Source organism: Oculina patagonica, chromosome 2, assembly GCF_052425735.1.
Source record: "Oculina patagonica isolate OP01 chromosome 2, crgOcupat, whole genome shotgun sequence".
In the NCBI taxonomy this organism is placed as follows: domain Eukaryota; kingdom Metazoa; phylum Cnidaria; class Anthozoa; order Scleractinia; family Oculinidae; genus Oculina; species Oculina patagonica.
Window position 1 is genome coordinate 5,762,500 of NC_135759.1, and position 21,658 is coordinate 5,784,157.

General features: G+C 38.3%; 2 protein-coding genes across 2 annotated transcripts; one reads left to right on the forward strand and one right to left on the reverse strand.

The window, feature by feature from the left end:
* The first annotated feature begins 861 nt into the window (after window positions 1–861).
* On the forward strand, window positions 862–17,334 carry LOC144642778 (cilia- and flagella-associated protein 99-like). The gene is made up of 27 exons (XM_078501849.1): window positions 862–1,171; window positions 1,332–1,406; window positions 1,626–1,695; window positions 3,153–3,247; window positions 6,369–6,422; window positions 7,071–7,129; window positions 7,685–7,773; window positions 8,309–8,367; window positions 9,278–9,304; window positions 9,627–9,707; window positions 9,892–9,998; window positions 10,116–10,161; window positions 10,336–10,424; window positions 10,534–10,603; window positions 10,879–10,923; window positions 11,195–11,284; window positions 12,069–12,127; window positions 13,071–13,153; window positions 13,634–13,686; window positions 14,071–14,151; window positions 14,474–14,533; window positions 15,161–15,244; window positions 15,556–15,635; window positions 15,912–16,000; window positions 16,596–16,678; window positions 16,946–17,067; window positions 17,217–17,334. The coding sequence occupies exons 1-27, from the start codon at window positions 1,064–1,066 to the stop codon at window positions 17,248–17,250; spliced, it is 1,992 nt and encodes a 663-aa protein (XP_078357975.1). The 5' UTR covers window positions 862–1,063; the 3' UTR covers window positions 17,251–17,334.
* On the reverse strand, window positions 17,316–19,221 carry LOC144642120 (homeobox protein pnx-like). The gene is made up of 2 exons (XM_078501111.1): window positions 18,882–19,221; window positions 17,316–18,330 (listed from the first exon to the last, which is right to left on the reverse strand). Exons 1-2 carry the CDS (start codon window positions 19,207–19,209, stop codon window positions 18,032–18,034), a joined length of 627 nt encoding a protein of 208 aa, XP_078357237.1. The 5' UTR covers window positions 19,210–19,221; the 3' UTR covers window positions 17,316–18,031.
* Between the last annotated feature and the right edge of the window lie 2,437 nt (window positions 19,222–21,658).

The following is a 21,658-nucleotide window of genomic DNA, read 5'->3' on the forward strand; positions in this document are numbered from 1 at the left end:
TGCTAACTGCAGGTTGACATCTCAAGCGTTATGGGTTCCAGTAGTTTTATTGCGCGGAATGGCCCGTTTTCAACAGTTATAGATAACTTCTGTAATGCTTGTCAACGCGCGTTAGCAAAATACACAAACGCCAGCTACACAAGCTGCATCTGACCCGGCAATCACAAGATAACGCAATGTGCTCTTACTCTTCAGGTTTTATTTAAGTTAACACTTGCTTGCATATTTTCTATGAATACCCGGTGAGCTAATTTTGGGTGTAACTAATCCATCTCGCGATAAGGGGTGTAGAATGGAAAATCCGAGACCCTGTTAAAATCCGAGACCGAGAAACCGCGACTCAAAAATCCGGGTAGCTGTCTCGTTCTCCGCTCATTGCATTGTGAAAATTATTTGTAGATAAATTTATATCGTGATTTTTCTGTTGTTGTTGCTGTTTTATAACAGTTCATTCAGATAAAACTCCTGCTTGGCTTGCGAGATTTCGAAACTCAAATTGCAAAATTCAAGATTCTGAGGCCGGCTTTACTTATCGCGAGCGCGAGATTTCGAGACACGAGTTGCGAAATCGAGATTTCGAGACTCCCCGTTTTCTCTAGTTTTCACTATTTATTCTCAGAATTTATGTTGGACTAGAATCGAAATATCTGTAAAATATTGCTTAAAATCATTGTAAAACACTTTTCTAAAACCGGCGACTTTCCGACTTCCGTCATTTTCAAGGCACGATGAGCGGAACTCCCGTATGTCAAATACGTTAATTTTGTTACACCACATGCTCATTGCTCTTTATGAATACCGCTGTCCTTCATCAATCGCTGACTCGAAAACCTGTCTAAGAGAGAGCCTGGCACTAGTCTGTTGCTTAGTACAGAATTTACACAAACAATATGGCGCCGGTCTTTGATACAAATCTTTCTGTATTTATGTGAGTTTTTTTTGTTTTACCCGTTTAAGAATTGCAAATTTGTGCGGAGTATTACAACTTTAGGTAGAGGAGAAGAAGAAAAGAAGTATCTGAGACGTGGATTTTTGTATAACGCGTGGGCAATTGTGCTAAAACATGGACCATAAACGTTTGTTGAGTTGTTGTGTGGAGATTTTAGATTCTTTTAATCCAAGGATTCATGGCGTTTTGGAACACCTGAATACTTGTTTAGCAACTAAATTGGTAAGTATACATTCGTTTCTTAAAACAGAGATCAGCCTGAGAGTCAGTGTTTCAATCTTAACGTGCACTTTTTTTCTATAACATTCAATTTTATGATTCACGAAGCAAAGACCAGGTTTTTTATTTATTTTTGTTTATTGTCGGCTTCTGATCTCTTCAGGATCTTGCCGAAAGTGATGAATCCTTTATAACAGAAGTTTTCTCAGGATGTGTGCAGTACACCAATATTCTAAAGGTTTGTGTAAATCATGTAAACGTACAGTAGGAATTGTAATTTAATATGAACTTCACGAACGCCCCATTGTTTGATTTAAAGCGATAAACTACATGTACCAGCTCGATACTCTAGACATAGGAGACATACATGTATAACAGACATTCATAATATTAAATGTCTATTATCAGTTTGTTGGAGTTCAATATTCAGTTTAATATTCTGATGCTGTTACATTAGGTGGTTGTAGATGCATTCTATGCTGAAGTTGGCAAGACCTCCCTTCGTGTTGACACAAATGTTTATACTGGTGAGTTTACATTTATTTAAATTATCTTGCCCTTCAATTTGGTTTAAGCTACACATACACCAGTTTACATGTATACAGCAGAAAATAAACAAGAATCAAGTGATTGCAAATAAAAAATTAATAATAATTAATTTACTAACAATGGTGACATATCCTGTAGATCTAAAATTACAATGTATAACAAAATCATCATTTCACTTCTCTTACGGGAAAATATGAACTCACAATTGACCTCGCTCCCAATGTGTGGCTTCAATAGCTCAGTTGGTAGAGCATCGCACCGGTATCGCGGAGGTCACGGGTTCGAATCCCGTTGAAGCAATGAATTTTTTTCAGGCTTCTTTATTCCAATTGCTTAAATTGGAAATTCACTGCGACGATCATTTATCACTTTCATATACATCCGCAGTTCATATATGAATCATTTTATATACATTACATCATTTCACTCCTCTTACGGGAAAATATGAACTCACAATTGACCTCGCTCCCAATGTGTGGCTTCAATAGCTCAGTTGGTAGAGCATCGCACCGGTACCGCGGAGGTCACAGGTTCGAATCCTGTTGAAGCCCTGAATTTTTTTCAGGCTTCTTTATTCCAATTGCTTAAGTTGGAAATTCACTGCGACGATCATTTATCACTTTCACATCCATCCGCACTTCATATATGAATCATTTAATATACATTACATCATTATAACAAAATCATAAGATACAGTCAAACCTCTCTAATGCAGACACCATAAGGACATAAAAGAGCATCAGTATTATGGAGGTGTCCATGTTACAGAGGTAGAGTTCACATCATATATTTTGGTCTCTTTCAACCAAGTGAACTGTCCATAAAAAGGCAGGTGTCCGTATTATCAGAAACCCATAAGGGTTGAAACGTGTAACTCCCTATGATTCGCATGGTACAAAGCGTTTGAATATTCGTTTCCATTAAGTACATATTTGGAAAATCAGGTGAAAAAATTAACCAATCAAAGTTGCAACATTTGGATTAAATTTCGCACTCGATGGCGTATGAACAAGCTTGGTTGAATAAAATTAAATTTGGTCAAATTCTCCTGCTTTATCGTCGTTAAGTACATGTAGTCTGTAGAACTTCACTTGGATACACTTAACAAATTTCTTTAGTTCCTGTAAGAAATTTACGGCATTTATGTTGGAATCTAAGTAACTCACCGAAAAACCGAAAATGCTGTTGCATGTCCCATTACGTGTGTAAAGCATTCACGTACAAACTCTTCGTGTTTCCAAATATGGTACTTGGCAAAACTGAATATTCAAACGCTGTGAACGCGTGTTACACGTTTCAACCCTTATGGGTTTCTGGTATTATGTATAGAGGTGTCTGTGAGGAGAGGTTCAATTTAATTTACCAGCACACTTGCTATGCATTCACCAGTCAGTTTTTACCTTTTGTTATATAATTTAATGTTGCTTTTTTTCAGTATTGGTCTACTTAGCACTGTACAGACTTGATGAACTTGGCATCGCACATTTCAGAAAATTTGTTGTTAGTCATGAAGCAAATAAAATGTTCAAGGTAAGAATTAAAATAACATTTATGGTGTATTGTTTTTAATACAGTCTACCCATCTCAATCAAGTTATTTTTAACCTTCCTACCCCACTGCCCTTTACCGGAGTGTTTACTGTTAAATCTAACTCTAACATTAATACTCTTTATAAATTCTGACGCTGACTTATTTGAGCGTAAACAACGCTCATAATGTGCTCAAGACGTTTCGACCGAGAATCTTCGGTCTTCTTCGGTTGTTATCATGGCATAAAACGGCTTTTTAACGGTTTCACATTGTACGCGCGCGAGTGACTAATACAAATACACGCGAACGCTGCGCGAGACTATGAACATTATGTAAGTGACTTATATACATCAGGGATGTCTATGTGTTCATTTCCCGCATTCTGGTCCCTCTGCGAATGCCACGCTTCTAGGAAAAGCCTCTTGTGGTAATCGCCTGACTTGTCCACCACCGCTGCATGATTGAAATCCATATCATGGCCAAACGTGTTCGCGTGTTGCGCGATCTTAGAGTTTTTGTCGCAAACACGGACTGCTCTTTGATGTTCTTTAATTCGAGTAGCTAACGCTCTGTCCGTTTGTCCATAATAGGTAAAATTGCAGTCAAAGTAGTTAACTCTGTAAACTACACATCTAGACTGGAATGCTGTGAGTTTGTCCTTCGGTCTGGGGAAGCATGTGCGCCTTTCACGTAGGGTAGAACAACAAACGATTTTGCGGCATCATTTGGAGTGTCGCTGCTGTCTGAGACACGACGATTAGCTTTGCGATGAGAATCACAACTCTTGATAAACCGCAATGGATAGTTATTGTTCATCAAAACTTTAACCACATGCTCCTTTTCTTTGCGTTTCCCTGCGCTTGTTGATGGGATATTTTTCGCTCTCTCAAGGAGTGTATTCACCACTGATCTCTTGTGTTGAGTTGGGTGATGCGAGTTGAAATCTAGATATTTGTCAGTGTGCGTTGGCTTTCGGTAGACGTTAACCTGTATGTGCCCGTTCACTCTAGTTGTTGCGGTGTCTAAAAATGAAAGGCCGTCGTCACTTTCGACCTCACTAGTGAATTGTATGTGCGGGTTAATAGAGTTGAGGTGGTCATGAAACTCTTGCACATACTCCTTTTTTAGGCATACGTGGCTATTATCGGCATACCTGTACCACCATCCTGGAGGATGCGGGGCTGATGAAATCGCTCGGTCTTCTTCAAACTCCATCACTAGATTGGCTATGGTTGCACTAACTGGGGAACCCATAGCGCAGCCAAATGTTTGGTGATAATGTTCTTGCTCGTGGGTGAAAAAACTGTTCCTCAAAACGAACTTTAGCAACCTCATGATATTGCTCACGGAAATGTTTGTGCGTTCCGTTAGAGTTGTATCACGCTCCAATCTATCGCGAGTAACTTGTAGGGCCAACTCTACTGGGATTGAGGTAAACAGAGAAACAACATCGAAAGATACCATGACATCATCCTCTGTAATCACTTGGTTTTTTATCTTCTGGGCAAACGCGGTGCTATTTCTCACTGAGTATCTCTCCTCCAGCAGAGGGGATAAGATAGAAACCAAATGCTTTGACAAATTGTATGTTGGTGCATTAATACAGCTGGTGATTGGACGAAGAGGTATGTGGGCCTTGTGGATCTTAGGAAGGCCATAGAAGGTTGCAGGGGTTGCATCAGTGCTGTGAAGGTGGTGATATAATTTGGGTTCCATTTGAGTTTTATCGCGGTCCTGAATGCAAGGACTGGACTTTATTTCTGATAACAGATGATTAAGGTCCTTTTCGACTCGTGACGTGGGGTTCCTGCGTTTGTCGGTAATCTTCTCGTACGTGTTGGTATCATTTAATAAAGTGGCGATCTTTTCTTTGTAATCTACCGTGTTCATAACAACAACGGATCTGCCTTTATCTGCTGGAACGATGGTAACAGAAGGATCCTGTTTTAGGTTCCTTACTGCAGCAAGTTGTTGCTTTGAGATGTTAGAAACTGCCTCAGGTTTACTGTTTTTTAAGATGTTGACCACAGATGCACGTATAGTTGCTTTAGTACTTTGGGGAAGGTTATAAATTCCCGTTTCAATGTTTGCTATGAAGTTGGACGTTGGGACAGATCTTGGAGTTGTAGAGAAATTTAGTCCGTTTTGAAGTGCTCTGGTTTCGTGGGTACTGAGTTGACGGTCAGACAAGTTTATCACCCAACGATCCTTGTCAACGTAGTCATCGCGTGTTTCGAAAGCTCCTATGTCCGTTAGTTTTTGGCAATGTCTAGCCTTAATTTTAGCTCTAAACGTACAAATGTACTAACGTTATGGTCAATTACCTTAAGCAGTTTTGCTATGTTTTTTCACCCACGAGCAAGAACATTATCACCAAACATTTGGCTGCGCTATGGGTTCCCCGGTTAGTGCAACCATAGCCAATGTCAGTAGTGATGGAGTTTGTAGAAGACCGAGCGATTTCATCAGCCCCGCATCCTCCACGATGGTGGTACAGGTATGTCGATGATAGCCACGTATGATAGCAAACTCACAGCATTCCAGTCTAGATGTGTAGTTTACAGAGTTAACTGCTTTGACTGCAATTTTACCTATTATGGACAAACGGACAGAGCGTTAGCTACTCGAATTAAAGAACATCAAAGAGCAGTCCGTGTTTGCAACAAAAACTCTAAGATCGCGCAACACGCGAACACGTTTGGCCATGATATGGATTTCAATCATGCAGCGGTGGTGGACAAGTCAGGCGATTACCACAAGAGGCTTTTCCTAGAAGCGTGGCATTCGCAGAGGGACCAGAATGCGGGAAATGAACACATAGACATCCCTGATGTATATAAGTCACTTACATAATGTTCATAGTCTCACGCAGCGTTCGCGTGTATTTGTATTAGTCACTCGCGCGTGCGTACAATGTGAAACCGTTAAAAAGCGGTTTTATGCCATGATAACAACCGAAGAAGACCGAAGATTCTCGGTCGAAACGTCTTGAGCACATTATGAGCGTTGTTTACGCTCAAATAAGTCAGCGTCAGAATTTATAAAGAGTATTAATGTCAACTCCTGACTGTAATTTTGGTATTTTTCGTTTAACTCTAACATGTTTCTTTCTTTTTTTCAGTTTCTGTCATTCTTGTTCAGTGAAGATAACATCACAACGTGGATGCAACATGAGGTTAGCAGACTCAGCGTGTACAGTGCACAGTAGCCCATGCTGTCTGTTACATGTACTTGGTTTGAGATTTTCCTTAAAAAATCCACTGCAGTGATTAAACAGTTCAGAGATCTATCTCTTTGGGCATCTTCATTGATGAACTGGATGTTGCCCCAAGAATGTGAATTTTGCAGTGTGAGCAACAGGGAATCAAAGAGACGTCACTACTTGGATGTGTAAAGGGTTAACCCTCTCTCATTTAAGGTTGAATTACACGACTGTCTTATTTATTGTGCATAAAAAAGACATCATTCCATGTCAACTGGCTCGTAACCACACTTTTGGCATAGACGAGGCAAAATCGGCGATCGCCGATGGCGCGAGCCGCAAAATTTAAAATCTAGATGCAAAAATGCTATTTTCAGCATTTTACAAGGTATTTTTGAATCATTTTCCCAACTTTATAGCTAAACGTTTACTTTTTTTAATTTTTGGTGTATGATCTAGACGAGGCAAGTGCCCCGTCTTGCCTCTTACTAGTTACGGACCCTGGTCAAATCCTTTTAAAGCGGGTACTAGTGACCATACAATCATGTAATATCACTGTCAGTGACATAACTTGCCTCAGTTCTAACCAAGATGTTTTTATTTGTATTTTTGCTTTGTTAGTGGTGTAAACATTATGAGCACAGCTATGTCCAAACAAACTTGATATCTCCCTTGTTGAGGCAAGTACATTGTGGTCATTGGTATCAATAACATTGACTTAACAGTCATGCCGAGCAAAGCATGCCCCCTAGAGTACAGTGTTTTTTGTACATGAATTGGCTATTTGAAATTTGAATCCATTATTCAATTTCAAGAATGCATAAAAACAATTTTGATCAATGTTTGAATCAGAATTTAGTTTCTGATCAAGGCCCCCCCAAAAGAGAAGAGAACTCAAGGCAAGAATTTGAATTTTTACTGTACATGTATATGTATTTGTTTTAACTAATAAGCGTAAAAACATACGGTCTTTGATCAAAAAGTAAATTTTGTTCAAACATCAACCGGCACTACAGCTGTAGGTATTCTTGAAATTGACTAATGGATTCAAAATTCAAATAATCAATTGATTAAATAATAATGCACTCTCTGGGAAGGGACTGACTTCACTTGGCATGACTGTATATGATATATGTACATGTAAAGAGTTAATAAATAACTAAAGATAATTTATTTTTTTTAAATAATATAAATGTAACAGTCAATAACGCAATTTGTATGAATTGCCTGTTCAGGTGGTTACCAGAGTTACATGACCTTGTTGCTGAATTGGGAGATAAATTAGCAAATAAACAGAAGCCACGGAAACCAAAACCAGCAACAGGTACTCGACATATACACATACATTGTACAATGTACTGTACATTTAACATGTAGTAAAAAGTTCTTTAAGTAGATCTCAGTTTTGAATTTAATTTCTGCTGCAGTTGCACCCACATGCAGTTGTACAGTACATTTGTTGTACACACATGATTTGTGTACTGCATAATACAAAATTATATTTTATTTATTTAACAACTTAACACAATTTATAATTAGTTTTGTTCACTATTTTACTATTTGTTTACTATCCCATGTCACTTGTCCAAATTAAAAAAATGTCCTGGTCACTGTTTTATCGCACTTCTTGTCCTGTTGGTAGTGAAGAAGGAAAATTGCTAGTCTTTTCGGATTAAGTTTCCAAGGGTGTCTGCCTTTTTATTGCTGCGCTACTTTCTGGGCCGTGTCGCGTGAATTAACTTGGCAGGGCCTCTTTTCTAGCTTTCTTACTCCTAGATACAGCTCTAAAATACAAGTACACTAGTAAGTACATTAATTTTGTAGTAAATTAAATATGTTTTCATTGTCATTTGTTGTAGAACCAAAACCATTTAATTTAACAAAACCCAGACCAAGAAGTGTTCCTATGCCAGCAAAGGTACAGCTGTATGTTTGATGCTTCTTTGTTTCATGTACATGTACAATAAAAGATTTTAAATAATGACCCCCGAGGAGGAGGAGTGGTTTATATTACTTGCAACTTAATCGTTCTTTTTTAGATTTTTGAGGGAAGGAGGTAGGGGAAATATATGTGCTCATTGTGTACATGTGCTCATGTAAATGCTGTAATCTTACAATAAAAACAGATGAACAGGATTTTCAAAACAGAACCCGGCACCTGCCGGAGTTCCACAGGCTACTTCATTTAATGTTGCCGGTTACTTTGACCATAGCAATCAGCTTTTGAGAAACAAGCTCTGCTTGCCACAGCCGCCTACTCTTCCAGTTGCCGACGCCTACTTCAAAACATTTTGAAATCCCTGAGCGTTTTGCCTCCGTTCCCGAAGAGGAAATGAATTTTTGTCGCACTTCGCGAGTGCTTTTCTACCCATATTGATGCAGAGCTGTTGCTCCTAAAGTTAACTGTTTAAATTATACCACTTAGTTATTAATAATAATAAATCTCCATGGAAGAAAGAACATCAGTCTATGGTAAAACAAATGCATTTACATGTATTTAACATGTTTTGAACACTGATTTTTGTTTGCTATAATTCTTAGCTGTACTGTAGTAGACAGTTCCAAACCATATACATGTATTGTGTACACTGTTCAGTAGCTAAATAGTATCTTTAAGATAACATACCGGTTTAACTTATACAATTTGTCTTGAGAAATGGGTGAGGGCAGGGAGAGGGAGGGGGGTGCGGGTGGTTTTAAAAAAAGTCCTGACCCATTATAATATTGGAGATTTACTAATAGTGTGTGTTTTTTTTAATCTTTTTTAATGCATTCTGTACAGTTTATCTTTTGCTGATATTTTAACCATCGTTAATTTTGTCTTTCAGATTCCAAAATTAAAAAAGCTGAGAGAGGTACTAAATGTTTGTCAAGTTTAGTTACTTCTGTTTCAGTTTTTATTTAACCATTTTTACTCACCCTTTCTAATGTACAGTCGAATCCCGATAACTCGAACCTTCAAGGGAAAACGAAAAAGGTTCGAGATATCGGGAGTTCAAGTTATCAAGGGTTATATTAGTAAGAAAATTACCTGAAGGGGAATCGAAAAAGGTTCGAGTTAGCGGGAGTTCGAGTTACTGAGGGTTCGAGTTATCGGGATTAAACTGTACATGTACATTCATGCACTTGACAGTGTTTTTTTTTTAATTTTTTTTTTCTATTCATATGTTTGTAAAGGTTCCTCAAACCACATATCGTGCACCTGCTGAAGAAGATGTTATTGCAAAGATACGAGAAGAAAACCGAAAAAGAGCTGAGGTGAGTGCTCCAGTATCAACATGTAAATTCTCTCTACCATTTTCAATGACATTTCTTAATTCTACTTGGGAGAATTTGGACTTGATCAGCCCTTTTATTCTCGTTTACCACAAAATTAGTGGCTTCTGTTTCTCAAGGCTAATATTTTCCTTCTATTTTGTTTGTTTTTGTTTTCTTTTTGTAGGAGGGACTGATAAGGTCTTCAGCGAGGCAACCTGCCTGTGCCAGCGCTGAGAAATCAGACAAAGCAAAAAGAAGAATGAGAAGAATTATAGATGAAGAAAACTCCAAGTGAGTTAGCTTAGTGCTAGGCTAAGCTTATCGCGATTCTACATGTACTTTCCTTAATATATAAAAACTGTAACAGCCTGATCCCTTTAGCTGAGTTCAATTCATTTTTTCTTACAGATTGCAGTTCAATAAAGTTAAAGCACAAGAAATGCCTTCAACTACGGTAACTTATAATCACTGCAGTGACATTAACAAGTAAAAAGTGGATTAGAGTTATTTCGGGTAGTGCCACTGACTGAATAAATCCTTTTACTAGATTGACAGCTTTAATTTATTCACTGGGCAATTCTGCTTACAGCAACCAAGCAGTAAATTGTATTATTTTTTTCTTTTTTAGGGTGGAAACATCCCCATCAAGTTGAATGCCGCAACAATTATGCGGGAAGGAGTATTGTTTCAAAAGAAGGAAGAAGAAGAACTCAAAAAGTATGAACATTGGAGCTCTAATAGCTATTAAATCGTTAAAACTTTATACATGGGCCTAGAACGTTCCTTTAAAAGCTCCACTGATTGCTTCTGTTATTAATTTTTGCAGACTTGCAGAATATGAAAAAGGAGGCAGAGATGCCTCTGAATTCTTGAAATGGCAAGAAAACACAAGAAAGGTATTTGGAGATTTCCACAAAGTTGATTTTCTAGGAGTGACTGCATGCTTGTCAAAACTGTTTGTGAAAAGGTGGCAAGTGTAATCGGTATCTGATCTGAAATCTGTCTTGGTTTGGTTGTTGTTCTGCCAATAAATGCGATGTGAGCTCTGTCAACTGAAGATGTTTGTTTGTTTACAGTATTTGTGGTTTTTTTTTTCGTTTAATGCAATTACAGATTTTTTCTGAAAACGTTTGATTTGTGTTAAATGTGTACTTTGTATATTTCTTTGCAGAAAGATCTGGAGAATAAGCTGGCAGAAATTGAGAGACGAAGATTGGTGAGTAACTGCAGGTTCACTGCAAAACTAATGCCCACCTCGCAAGCTATCTTGCTTTTTAATTTTCCTTTGTATTGTAGAAATTGTATTTTCCATTTAAAAATCTCATTTGATAATCCAATTCAAGCCTGCCCAATATTCATGTCTTGGCAATAACGCTATTCAGTTCTGTCATTACATTGTACTTATTTTAAAGTGTTGCAAGTTTGTGTAAAATGTAGTAAAATAAAGCACTACGTTGTTGAAACAGTCTTTTACCCTTTTCTTTTAGGAAGGAAAATTAAGCTATGAAGAGGCGATACTTGCGAGACAAACAATGATCAGAGAAAACCAGCAGCGAGTCATGGAAATAAAGGAAGAGGTAAGGATAATTTTATATCAAAATCTCTGAGAATTGATTTTAATAAACAACACTACTGTTTAAGGCCCGTTTACACTTGAAGCGATTTTTGTCGCGCAAATTCAATGCAGTTTTTGTCGCGCCGGTTGCACTTCATAATCGGTGTTAACTTGCGGCGATTCATTGTGATTTTATGACCGCGATCTCGCAGGCGTCGAACCTGTTTAAAACTTGATGCAGTCGGCGCAACAAAAATCGCCTGTGTTAACGGACCTTTACAGTACTCACGCGTCGTTCCGTTTTTACCACTTTTATTACGACTTTTTGTTGCTTTACCAATGCTAATGACCAATGAAAAACCAAGTTTTTCTAGGGGTTGGAGAAATCAAAGCAGACATGTGACAGTAAGTTGCGCGTTCAGCTGTTTGTTTTGTGATTGGCTGAGAAGCTCGGGAAACCAAAAAAAAGACGCGAAAAGGTGTTAAGCTTCCCAGTACATCTTTGCAGTCCTCTGAAAAATGATCAGTCGTGTCTTTTTCTAAGAATTTTAAACTTGCAGACTACGAATATTTCAGAAATCATATTTAAAGAAAATTATTTGACATCGTTTCCCAGACAAACACTCTAGTCTGATGTTTGAAATGGCAGAAAATCCCTCACACCTCGTTTACAGCTAAAATGCGTTTTTATGCTTTCGCAAACGACCTTCTCAATCGTTGGTAAGAGAGAAAGATTTTTGCTTGAATCACGGTAGTTGTTACATGTACATACAATTTTGTGATTTACAATTTTTTTTTGCTCACAGACCAGGGATATGATGCAAAAGCATTTTGAGAGGAAGACAAAAGAAAGAGAAGAAATGAGGTTGGTGTTTTGCCATGGATAATTCGAAGAGCACGAGTGACAGGGAAGACTCCCATATGGAAACGAAGAAGATGCTCGTTGCCTCGCTTAGGGATATAAATTACGGATTTTGCTCTCACTTACATGAGAGGGGTGAATACATGTAGGTTCGCGGTTCGTCGGATTTGGTCTAAAACGTACCCATTATGCCGATTTTTTGCGAAACATTGAGCGGATTCGCGGATTTCGAAAATACAGCGGATCGCGGATTAGCTGAGAATATTTGTGCGGATTCCGGACTCTCCATGTCAGGAAGCTCTGATCGTGGATACTAAACGAAACTCGGATCACTTTGGTTCGTCTTCGTCGTTGTGTTGGTGAAAATGTCGCAGAAACAAACAACAGAACGAAACTTCGTTAAAAAAAATGAATCATTTAAAAACAACATCTATTATACTGTCCGTTGCCGTGAAACTAGACCACCCAAAGTTTTCAAGATACATGTATGTGGATTCGGATTTGAGCGAAAATTGTGGCGGATTTACGGATTATGGCCAAAAAAAATAGCGCCGATCGGCAGATTTGCGTACCCCTATTCACCCCCTCCTTAAATGTAGTAGCCCCTATTTTTAGGGTTAAGGTTTGTTTGTTTGTTGGTTGGTTTTTTTTTGGTTATAAAATTTTTGGGAAAATTTGATTTTTTTTTGGGGGGGGGGGGGGGGGGGATTCCCCCCCCCCCCCCCCCCCCCCCCCCCCCCCCCCCCCCCACTGAATTAGAAAGCCTAAGTGGTTGGAGTAAACGAACTTCAGTATTTTTCGCTGAAAGTTCGACAAGAACGCCACTGATACATGTGTGTTAGTTTTTTTACGTACTGAATAATGGCTTCTCAACTGCTGTACAGCGTCAAGGACTGTCGTCTTTTAATTCTGACATTATACTTTATTGCGTTTGTCCTTTAAATAGGAACCTTGTTGAGCAAACTATGATGGAGCATGAAAACACAAAAGAAGCTCGGAAAAAACTTCAAGAATACAAGCAAAAGCTGGGTAAGGCAGAAAAAACTGCAATAGTTACTCTTATAATAATACTTTTTCATACATGGGTAGTGCACGTTAAAGTTGATTTGTAAACTTCATTAAAAATTCAAAAGGAATGGACCCAATGAAAAGGCACTAGTCAGGTCACATAAATGCACTGTAAATCCCAAACAAGCATCTATAGGCGTCCTGTAATTTTGTTACACAATGGGACCGATTTGATTTCATAAACTTAAAAACAATAAAAAGATAATTATATATTCCTTTCACGAGTCCGATACAATATTCGCGTCCGATCTGTATGGGTATTTTACAATACCTTGCCTTTGTAAATGCCCATACAGATCGACCTATCACATACGTTGTGTTTGCTGGTAAGAATCTAACTCCGTTGCGTCTTTATGAAGATTTTTTGTAATTGATTGTTCTAAACAATTCCCTTAAAATAGGAAATATTCTAAACTGAAAGGTTTTACTTCATAATTTTAGTTCAAGAGGTCAGCAAAGAGAGTCAAGAACTCATGCGAATAGCTTTGGAAGAGGTAAGCTGCCTAATGATTGTACATTCTAGATGGGCGAATTTTATCCTCTTCAGAAAAAATTGAGTACATTAAGCACTCATAGAACAAGTATCTACAGTTTGTTATGGAATGAAATATTTCCCAGGTCTTGCTTTTTTTTCTCCATCAGGAGCAATGAGTAACTCGCTCTCTGTTTTGGCATTGACCTCCAGACCTCTCGTTAGAAGACCGGCGCGTTCGCCAAAATCTTTTTGTCCTTCTCTTTCCTTTCCTCCCTTCCTCCCGTCCCCCTCCTTTTAATTCTTTTTTTTTTTTTTGGAGAATTTGGAGGCAGGCCGAATTTTATAAAGTAAAATGTACTAGAGGTGGCATTATTTTTTAATGTTTTTTTTTTCTGTTTTACAGGCTGAAGAGGAAATGAGACAGAGAGTCGCGCTAATCGCTAAGATACGTGCCATTGAAAGTGTACCGGTTATTCGATTCAAGGTATTTCCATTTTATTGTTTCAGTACTGCTCTAGCATTAATTTGTCATTTGAGAAAGTTATGAAAATGTAGCTAAACATTTTGCAAAGTCTCCAAGCGTAGTTTCATCGTTCCTTTATATCTGTATTACGTTTATTCAGTTTCCCGCCAAATTTCCTAGCTAGTTCGCTGCGCAAATTTTCGCCCAACTTCTATCCAGTTTTAAGTGGATAGATTTCTTCACAGATTCCCGCCAATATGACTGGGTAGTTAACAGTCATTTTTCTGCTAATACAAAATGTGAACTTATTTTGCATTAACACGTTTGCTTTCTTGTTGTACAGCACGTGGACATCACAGAATCTTCAGGAGCTGGTCTTCTCAGTGAAATGTCCATAGCGGAGGTGAGCTTAAGAACATTATTTTTTAAAAGGGTTACATGTATATCATCGCATGTGAAAGGTGAGGTGATCTGATAGTAAATGCATTGGATATCGGATTGAGGTCCGTGTTTTAGCCCTGGGCAAGGGCACTGTACTATGTCTTTGAAAAAGACGCTGCAATTTACACAGCCCCTCTCCGCTCAAAAGTAAATGGGTACTGGCAAAATGTAAGGCCAAACCGTCAACATGCTTTTGGGTAGCATGCGTTTGACTAGCAACGCATCCAGAAGGAGTTTCTAAATACTTCTGTTCTCTTCATGCTACAGTGCAAGCCGGGCTGATAAAGTGTATAACGTACATTGTACTGTGCCCTAAGTTTAAAAACAAACAAATAAACGGAAAACACTTTGTCACCTCACTTTAAAATGTAAAATCAAAACAGAACTGAACTTTCTAAGTACTTAAAACAAAAGAAAACTTACATCACAAAATATGTAATTTGTGATAGTCGTAGATTAGTAATTTTTTTGGGGGCGGGGGTTGGGGGGGGGTTTGGGGTGTGATTAGGTTTTTTAGGTGTTTTTTTGGGGGGGGGGAGGGGAGAAAAAAAAGCTTTCATTTTATGGTGGTAACTTTTTTTTTCTTTAGTTGCGGGAGAGGCTGGCGTTACTTAAAATTGCCGAAAAAGAAGAGGAGGAGGAAAAAAGGGACACTATTCTGAAGTCAAAAGTGGTGAGTGTTGAGAAAGAACAACGAAAATGGAGACTGTATTTTGGGTGTGCGGGAACTGTAAAGTGTTAGTCTCGATATCGATCTAAAGAGCTAAAATGGTTGACAAAGACCAGTGAGAACTTGAACTATTTACAACGCTGTACATTGTCTCACTTTAGGACTCAACACTTTCATGCTGGTATTTATGACCTCTTTCAGTGTAAAAGAGAATGCGTGACTCACATTTGCGTGACCACGCAGAATCTTCCTGTCACGTACCGTAACGTTTGTTCGACATTTGTAATGTAAGTGGTTTTGGATTGTTTTAACAGGAGAGAGACCAGTTCCTTATGGACACTTTGGAAACTATCGCTAAACACCGAGCAGAGAAAGGAAATGAGGCAGCAATCCAGTGAGTGACACTTCATTTCTGATTAACAGTAACTCTCTTTTACGGCCCTGGTGTTGGTCCCGTTGGTTTTTTTTTTTTTTTAAATATCTCCTTGCGGCCTTTTTAAAGGTGGGCCGGCCCGAGGGGGGGGGGGGGTATAACGTATTTCGCGAGGAACGCTAGTTCCAGGGCCGCTCTTCGTTTAGTAATCACTTTGGAGACTATGCTAGCTATGTTTTTTTTTAATCCAAAATATTATATTTAACATTAAGAGATTCGTACATTTTTTTGTTATAGACTGGAAACAAAGAAGCGCCAGAAGAAACCTGAAATTAAGGATCCAAAATTACAAGAACTGCAGGAACGACTGGAAGCCAGAAAGGCGGGTAAGAGAAGTCTGTGAAGTCTTCTGTTATAGTTTAACATGTGTGCTAATCAGTTTTCCTTGCATGGCAATTTCATGTACAACCTAGTTATGACATTGGAGTGCATTCCAAACTATTCAGTTGTCATTCAGTAGGTAGGTAATAAGTCTGCGTACGAGCCTAGTGGCTCACAGGGTGTACCAGGTATTTTTTTTCCTTCTTTTTTTTTTTCCTTTTTTTTTCGCCCCCGGCCGCCGGCCCCCCCCCTCATCAGGCTGGAGCTTATCCCGATTTACGTAGAATAAAACGACTTGAAGTATTTCTACTCCCCCCGGGATGGGATGCTAGTTCATCGCAGGGTTACCCCCCAGCATTAATTCGCCGGTACCCATTTATACACCTGAGTAAGTTGTCTTGCCCCGGCCAGGGTTCGAAGCCGGACCACTCGATCAGGAGTCCAGGCCAACGCGCCTGAAACATTTTGTTATTCAATAATCATACTATAATTCCTCGTATCATAGTTTAACTTTGACCGTTTTATTACATTGTCTCTACTCTTTTATCTCCTTCCTCTTTATCTAATGCATTATAATTGGATTTATTGTGGTTTTGACAGAACGAAAGAAGGAGAGTGAAAAGCTAGCAGTTGTTCCAAAAAAGAGCTCAGCAAGAAGACAGAAGGCTCTGCAGACAGAAAAGGTTTGTAGTAAATTAAGTAGACCACTAGATGAATTTATTCAGCCTGACCAAGCGACAGACAAATAAGCTGACAATAAAGTTATTAAAAAGTGACATTAATATAACAAATGACAAACTAGCTAAAATAAACTTGTTTTTACTCCTTAAAATAACACAAAGAACGGTCGAACCCAAGGCGGAAATAAATCATTAATTTTCCTTTTTAAATGAGATTTTTTAGTCAGAACTGTCATTTATTTATGTATAATGACATTGATTTCCTTTCAGGCGGCTCTAGAGAAAATGAGATGGAAAGAGCTTGAAGAAACAAGAGAAAAGGCCGCTAAGCTTCGAGGGGAAGGGCTAGCGAGTAGAAACTCGGCAGGCGTTCGACCTGTGACAACTTTAAGGTGAGAAAAATAAGGAAACATGAAAACAATTACATTTTATGGCAAAAAAACATAGCTCCTCTTATTCCCACGATTAAAATTGTGAATACAATGCATGTAAGTAATGATTGTTAGTTTATTAAATATCTTTTTTTGTCCTTGGTTTTCAGAAATCAACAGAAGGCAACAAGGATTGCATCCTAAATACAACTACAGTTATTACATTCCTTAGAACGATATTTGTTTCTCATAATAAAGTTACACGTAACATTCGCGATGAAAAACACATTGAGTTGTCCTTGCTTGCAGATTTTTTTACAAAATTCTTCTAGATTGTTTAGTGTTATTCTGGTCTCCTTATTCCTACCTCCTCACGATCTAAATAGCATTGCTGTTACTTGCACTCTTGTATACGGTAGCTTGTACGCGGCCGAAAACTAGAATACTCTGGAAAGAGTTGTGGATGCGTGTGATGTTACTGAGAAAAGGCGGGAAAATTTTTCACACGCGCGCCTCTACTCGCTCCAGGCTACACTGTTCTGAGAGTGAGAGAAAAGAAATACTACCGGCCTAAAGAAGTGAATGCTTTGAGATGCCGTTTAGCTAAATACAGGTGTAGCAGACTTTCCAAACTGCAAGTTTGGGTAGTTGGAAGGTTAACTTAAGAACAAGTTATTTACGTCGAATTGGTGGTTCAAATAATTCAAGGAACACGATGTTTGCTATCATAGCTGTGTTCCTCAGTCAAACCACTAGTAAACAATAGCTCTTATGCATGTTTACGTCAGACTGGCTAGTTTCACCACCAAGCCTCGTTTTCGAAGTGCAAACTTGTATATTTTATCATGAACGAATTCCCAAAGCAGCAAAGTTGAAAAGAATACCCACGTGAAAACTGCATGAAGGTGGCAGAGGGTTGAGAATAATTCGCGTAAACGAGCCTTGGTGGTGAATTATGAGATTATGACGTTATGATGCATAAAGCCTATTCCAGCTTATTTATTTTCATCGCCCTCGAATCTGCTCCTGCTGAACTTTGAGCGTGAACCAAGTTTTGTCTTCTCCACTTGATTCTGCGATTTTGGAACCAGATTTTAACTTGGGTCTCATTGAGGCCCAGATCAGCCGCGAGATAGAACCTCTGTGTACCAACAATGTACTGTTGACGGTTAAACTCTTCTTCCAGTCGTTCTAACTGGTCCGCTGTAAAGATTGTACGCTTTCGTTTCGATTTGCAACCAGCTTCAATCTTCCAACCTCGTTGATGGGTCTGTAGAAATCGTTCTAAAAAGAACCCAAGCAAAGCAAATGTTTGTTACATGTAGTTGTAAAGACAAGCAATCAAAAAAGTGTTTCTTCGAAAATTGTTCCATTCTACAGGACCCTACAAGAAAGCTATGACAAATGATGAAAAATGCAAGGCTAGTAGTATTTAGAACAAGGGAGGCAAATTTAAAGTGGAATGGAGTGATTGAGTGATGGATGGAAGGGGTCTGGCAGCGAGTCTCGCATGAATGGCTCGCTACCCTTCGAGGGAACAACAGGAGCAATACGCCCCCTCTCCCCTCCCCATCTACCAAAAATAGCACCTGCTACACTAGAGGAGAGCTGCTTCACTACCAAATGGAGGCTTGCGAGAACTTATAAGAAACTTCCCGTGTCCCCAAATTATCACATTATACATGCTATGATCGTTTTAATAATATTTCCTGGAGGAAATAACTTCAAATGAGAAATATAAAGAGAAACAGAGTGAGAAGCGGAAAAACACATTTTGAGAATCAAAACTTCCAAGGTAATTATGAAGGAAAAAGAATGAAAAAAATAAGTTTTACCTTGGATTGGTTGAAATGTGGGTAGCAATCTTTCTACGTCGAATTTGTGGCGGGAAACTTCAGACCGCTGCGTTCGCTCTCTCGGAGTGGCGGGAAAAAGCACACGGTAGCCGCCACTTGTGTGCGAAGTAAATTGTGAAGTGTGAGGAGCTTCGTCAGTTGACGACGCACTCTGCTCTGGTAGAAAAGCATTACACTTTGAAACAGAGGTCGGGTATGAAGGAGAAACTACTCGAAAATCTTGTAGTTGGTTCTGACAGCAATCTTCTGTGCAATAGGGAACAAAAATATAACCTCGAAGACAAGGCTCTGATTGCTTGAGATCCATTTCTCGGCTGTGTTGAAATCACTGACTGCACAGAAAGAGCAATGACCCAGATTTATTGAGGAGTTGAAGATCAAAATGATAATTCGACCCGGTAATGACTTTAAATTGGGGAAATGAAATCGCAATTACGCATCGTTAGTTAGGTGTCGGCAAATCCACCTTTAGCTTTAAACCGACAATTTTGACGTGATAGATACAAGCGATCACGCAATTTAGGTCTGTAATTACAACAGCGCTAAGATGGTTGAGATACGAAGCACATCTGCCTTCATATTGACATGATCACCCGCATGCTATACACCAGAACGCTTCTTTAATAAACAGAACTAACTTACCCCTACAAATGACAAAGAAAATTCTCAAAATCGCTATTTTGTTGCACACACCCAGAAACTCTCAAAAGAGATTACATATTGGGTGCGTTTCTATAGCAACAATATTTTGCACGGGCCTTTCGTAATGGGTGTTTTTTGGAGCATAACATGTAAACAGTTATAATTTGTTTTTTATTACGAGCAAATTACGTGTTTTTATGCACATCAGATGTTGCCTCGAGCTAATGACTTTTTCTAATTAGTTTCTTGAATGAGGCATTAAGTGCCACTTAAGGTTTTAATAGTTCACTGTTCTTGTCAAAAGATTAGTACTCAGATAACTAAATCAAGTTGTGGGCGAGCTACGAAGCTTAAAAAAATTGTAGAAATATAAATCCATTGGAGAACAAGAAAAGTGTTTAAATTGACCTATAAATGCATTTTAGGAGGAGTATCTGAATGCACAAAACACGATTTTGTGTATGCCAATCAAACATGTTAACCGTTTCTTTGAAAGCCACATTTGCTTTTTGTGAAGCTTAAAAATTATAATTAGAAGGGTGACTAATCTGATTTGTTTTCATGCTGGTACACTAATCAGAACTCTTGTTGTCCAAAATGTGGAAAACATTCTGGCCTTGTGAGTAACCGTTACGCGTTTCTAAAAAGAATTTTATAAATACTGTCAATCAGCGATGAAATTGACAAACAATGGAGAGTACTCTTCAGGTAATGACGTAACTGCTCAGTGCTCAGTCCCCCTCCCACCTCCCCGTAAAGTGGATGTATACTGCTTGGAAATTAGAGACCGACCTTTTTTAGTGTACCACATCAGGAAATGTTACTTTCTGGACTAAAAGACTAAATATATTTTATTATACATTTTCGGGTGTATATAGTATGCATGTATCTTACGACAGGGGCACCCAACGGAATATTTCGTTAAAATATCTGTTCGGAAGACGATTTGAGATCTAGAATTTTCGGAACATTCATTGTAAATTTGTTTGCTTGCCTGCCTTTCCTATTATTTTCGAATATCTAAAAAATAGTACAATTGTTCATTTTTAACGGATTTTTTTACTCTAAAAAGGTCACCTAGAATTTTCGGGAGCCTTTCTCCGGCTGGAATTTTCGAAAAGGTAAGTTTTGATCCCTATAACTTTCGGATCACTAGACTTTCAGCTAGGAAATCCGAACAGATAAAAAAATTTTAGAGGATAAAAATATGCCTATATCTACCGTTTAAATACTAAAATAAGTGACGTTCAACGGTGCTATCTTTAAGTGGTGTTGAACTATATTCTCGATGGGTGCCCCTGTAAAAGACTAAATATATATTAGTATACATTTTCGTGTGTATATAGTATGCCCGTATCTTACGAGTCTTGCAGTATTTTTAACGAGCGCGTAGGGCGAGTCAAAATGCAAATGACAAATAAAAATGTACAGCGATACTACACACTAAAATGGTTAAAAATATATTTATTATTTAAAGTTTGTCTTTCTCGAAATCCTGCCTTCTAAGGCCCGTTGCGCCCCCCCGACTGGACCTTTTCTCTTAATTTTCCCCCCCGGAACGGCAAAAAACGGCAGTTGCAACCAAGCTTACTATGTTTATCGTTCTCGCATGCTTTGAAGGAACAGGAGGACCTCTTTAAACGGTCTCCTAAAGGACAAATTGAAGTTGAAGCCTTCTACCATATATTTTTTCTAAAATAATTGCGCTGAAAATGTTTCCCTTTGCGAATTTGTCCGAAATCAACATGATCAAAGATTCATTCTATTCACCTGTCTTGGGAGAATTAAATTTAATTGTGGTGACTGCAAAAATCTAGGTACATGTGACACGAAAAACCTACAAATATGAAAATGTCACTTTTCCATTATTCATTTTACAATGGAAAAAAATAAAATTTTAAGTTCACATCTGGAGTTAATGGCAACAGTTCAATTTGCCCGGTTCATCATTATTTTTAATTTTCGTCTTAAATTGAACAGTACATTGACAATGACTTGTCAGTTTATTTTTGCTTTAAAAACATATGAATTAGTGTCAAAACATAATAGAAAATTAAAAGGCTAAACTATTAAATACTTTAAAATATATTAAACACACTTTTAAATGTGTTTTA

Coding starts and splice junctions, on each gene's coding strand:
- LOC144642778 (XM_078501849.1), top strand. CDS start 1,064: ATGGACCATAAACGTTTGTTGAGTTGTTGTGTGGAGATTTTAGATTCT. Junction 9,708..9,891: donor AAAACCGAAAAAGAGCTGAG/GTGAGTGCTCCA, acceptor TTCTTTTTGTAG/GAGGGACTGATAAGGTCTTC. Junction 17,068..17,216: donor CGACCTGTGACAACTTTAAG/GTGAGAAAAATA, acceptor CTTGGTTTTCAG/AAATCAACAGAAGGCAACAA.
- LOC144642120 (XM_078501111.1), bottom strand. CDS start 19,209: ATGGATCTCAAGCAATCAGAGCCTTGTCTTCGAGGTTATATTTTTGTT. Junction 18,331..18,881: donor CACATTTCAACCAATCCAAG/GTAAAACTTATT, acceptor GGTTCTTTTTAG/AACGATTTCTACAGACCCAT.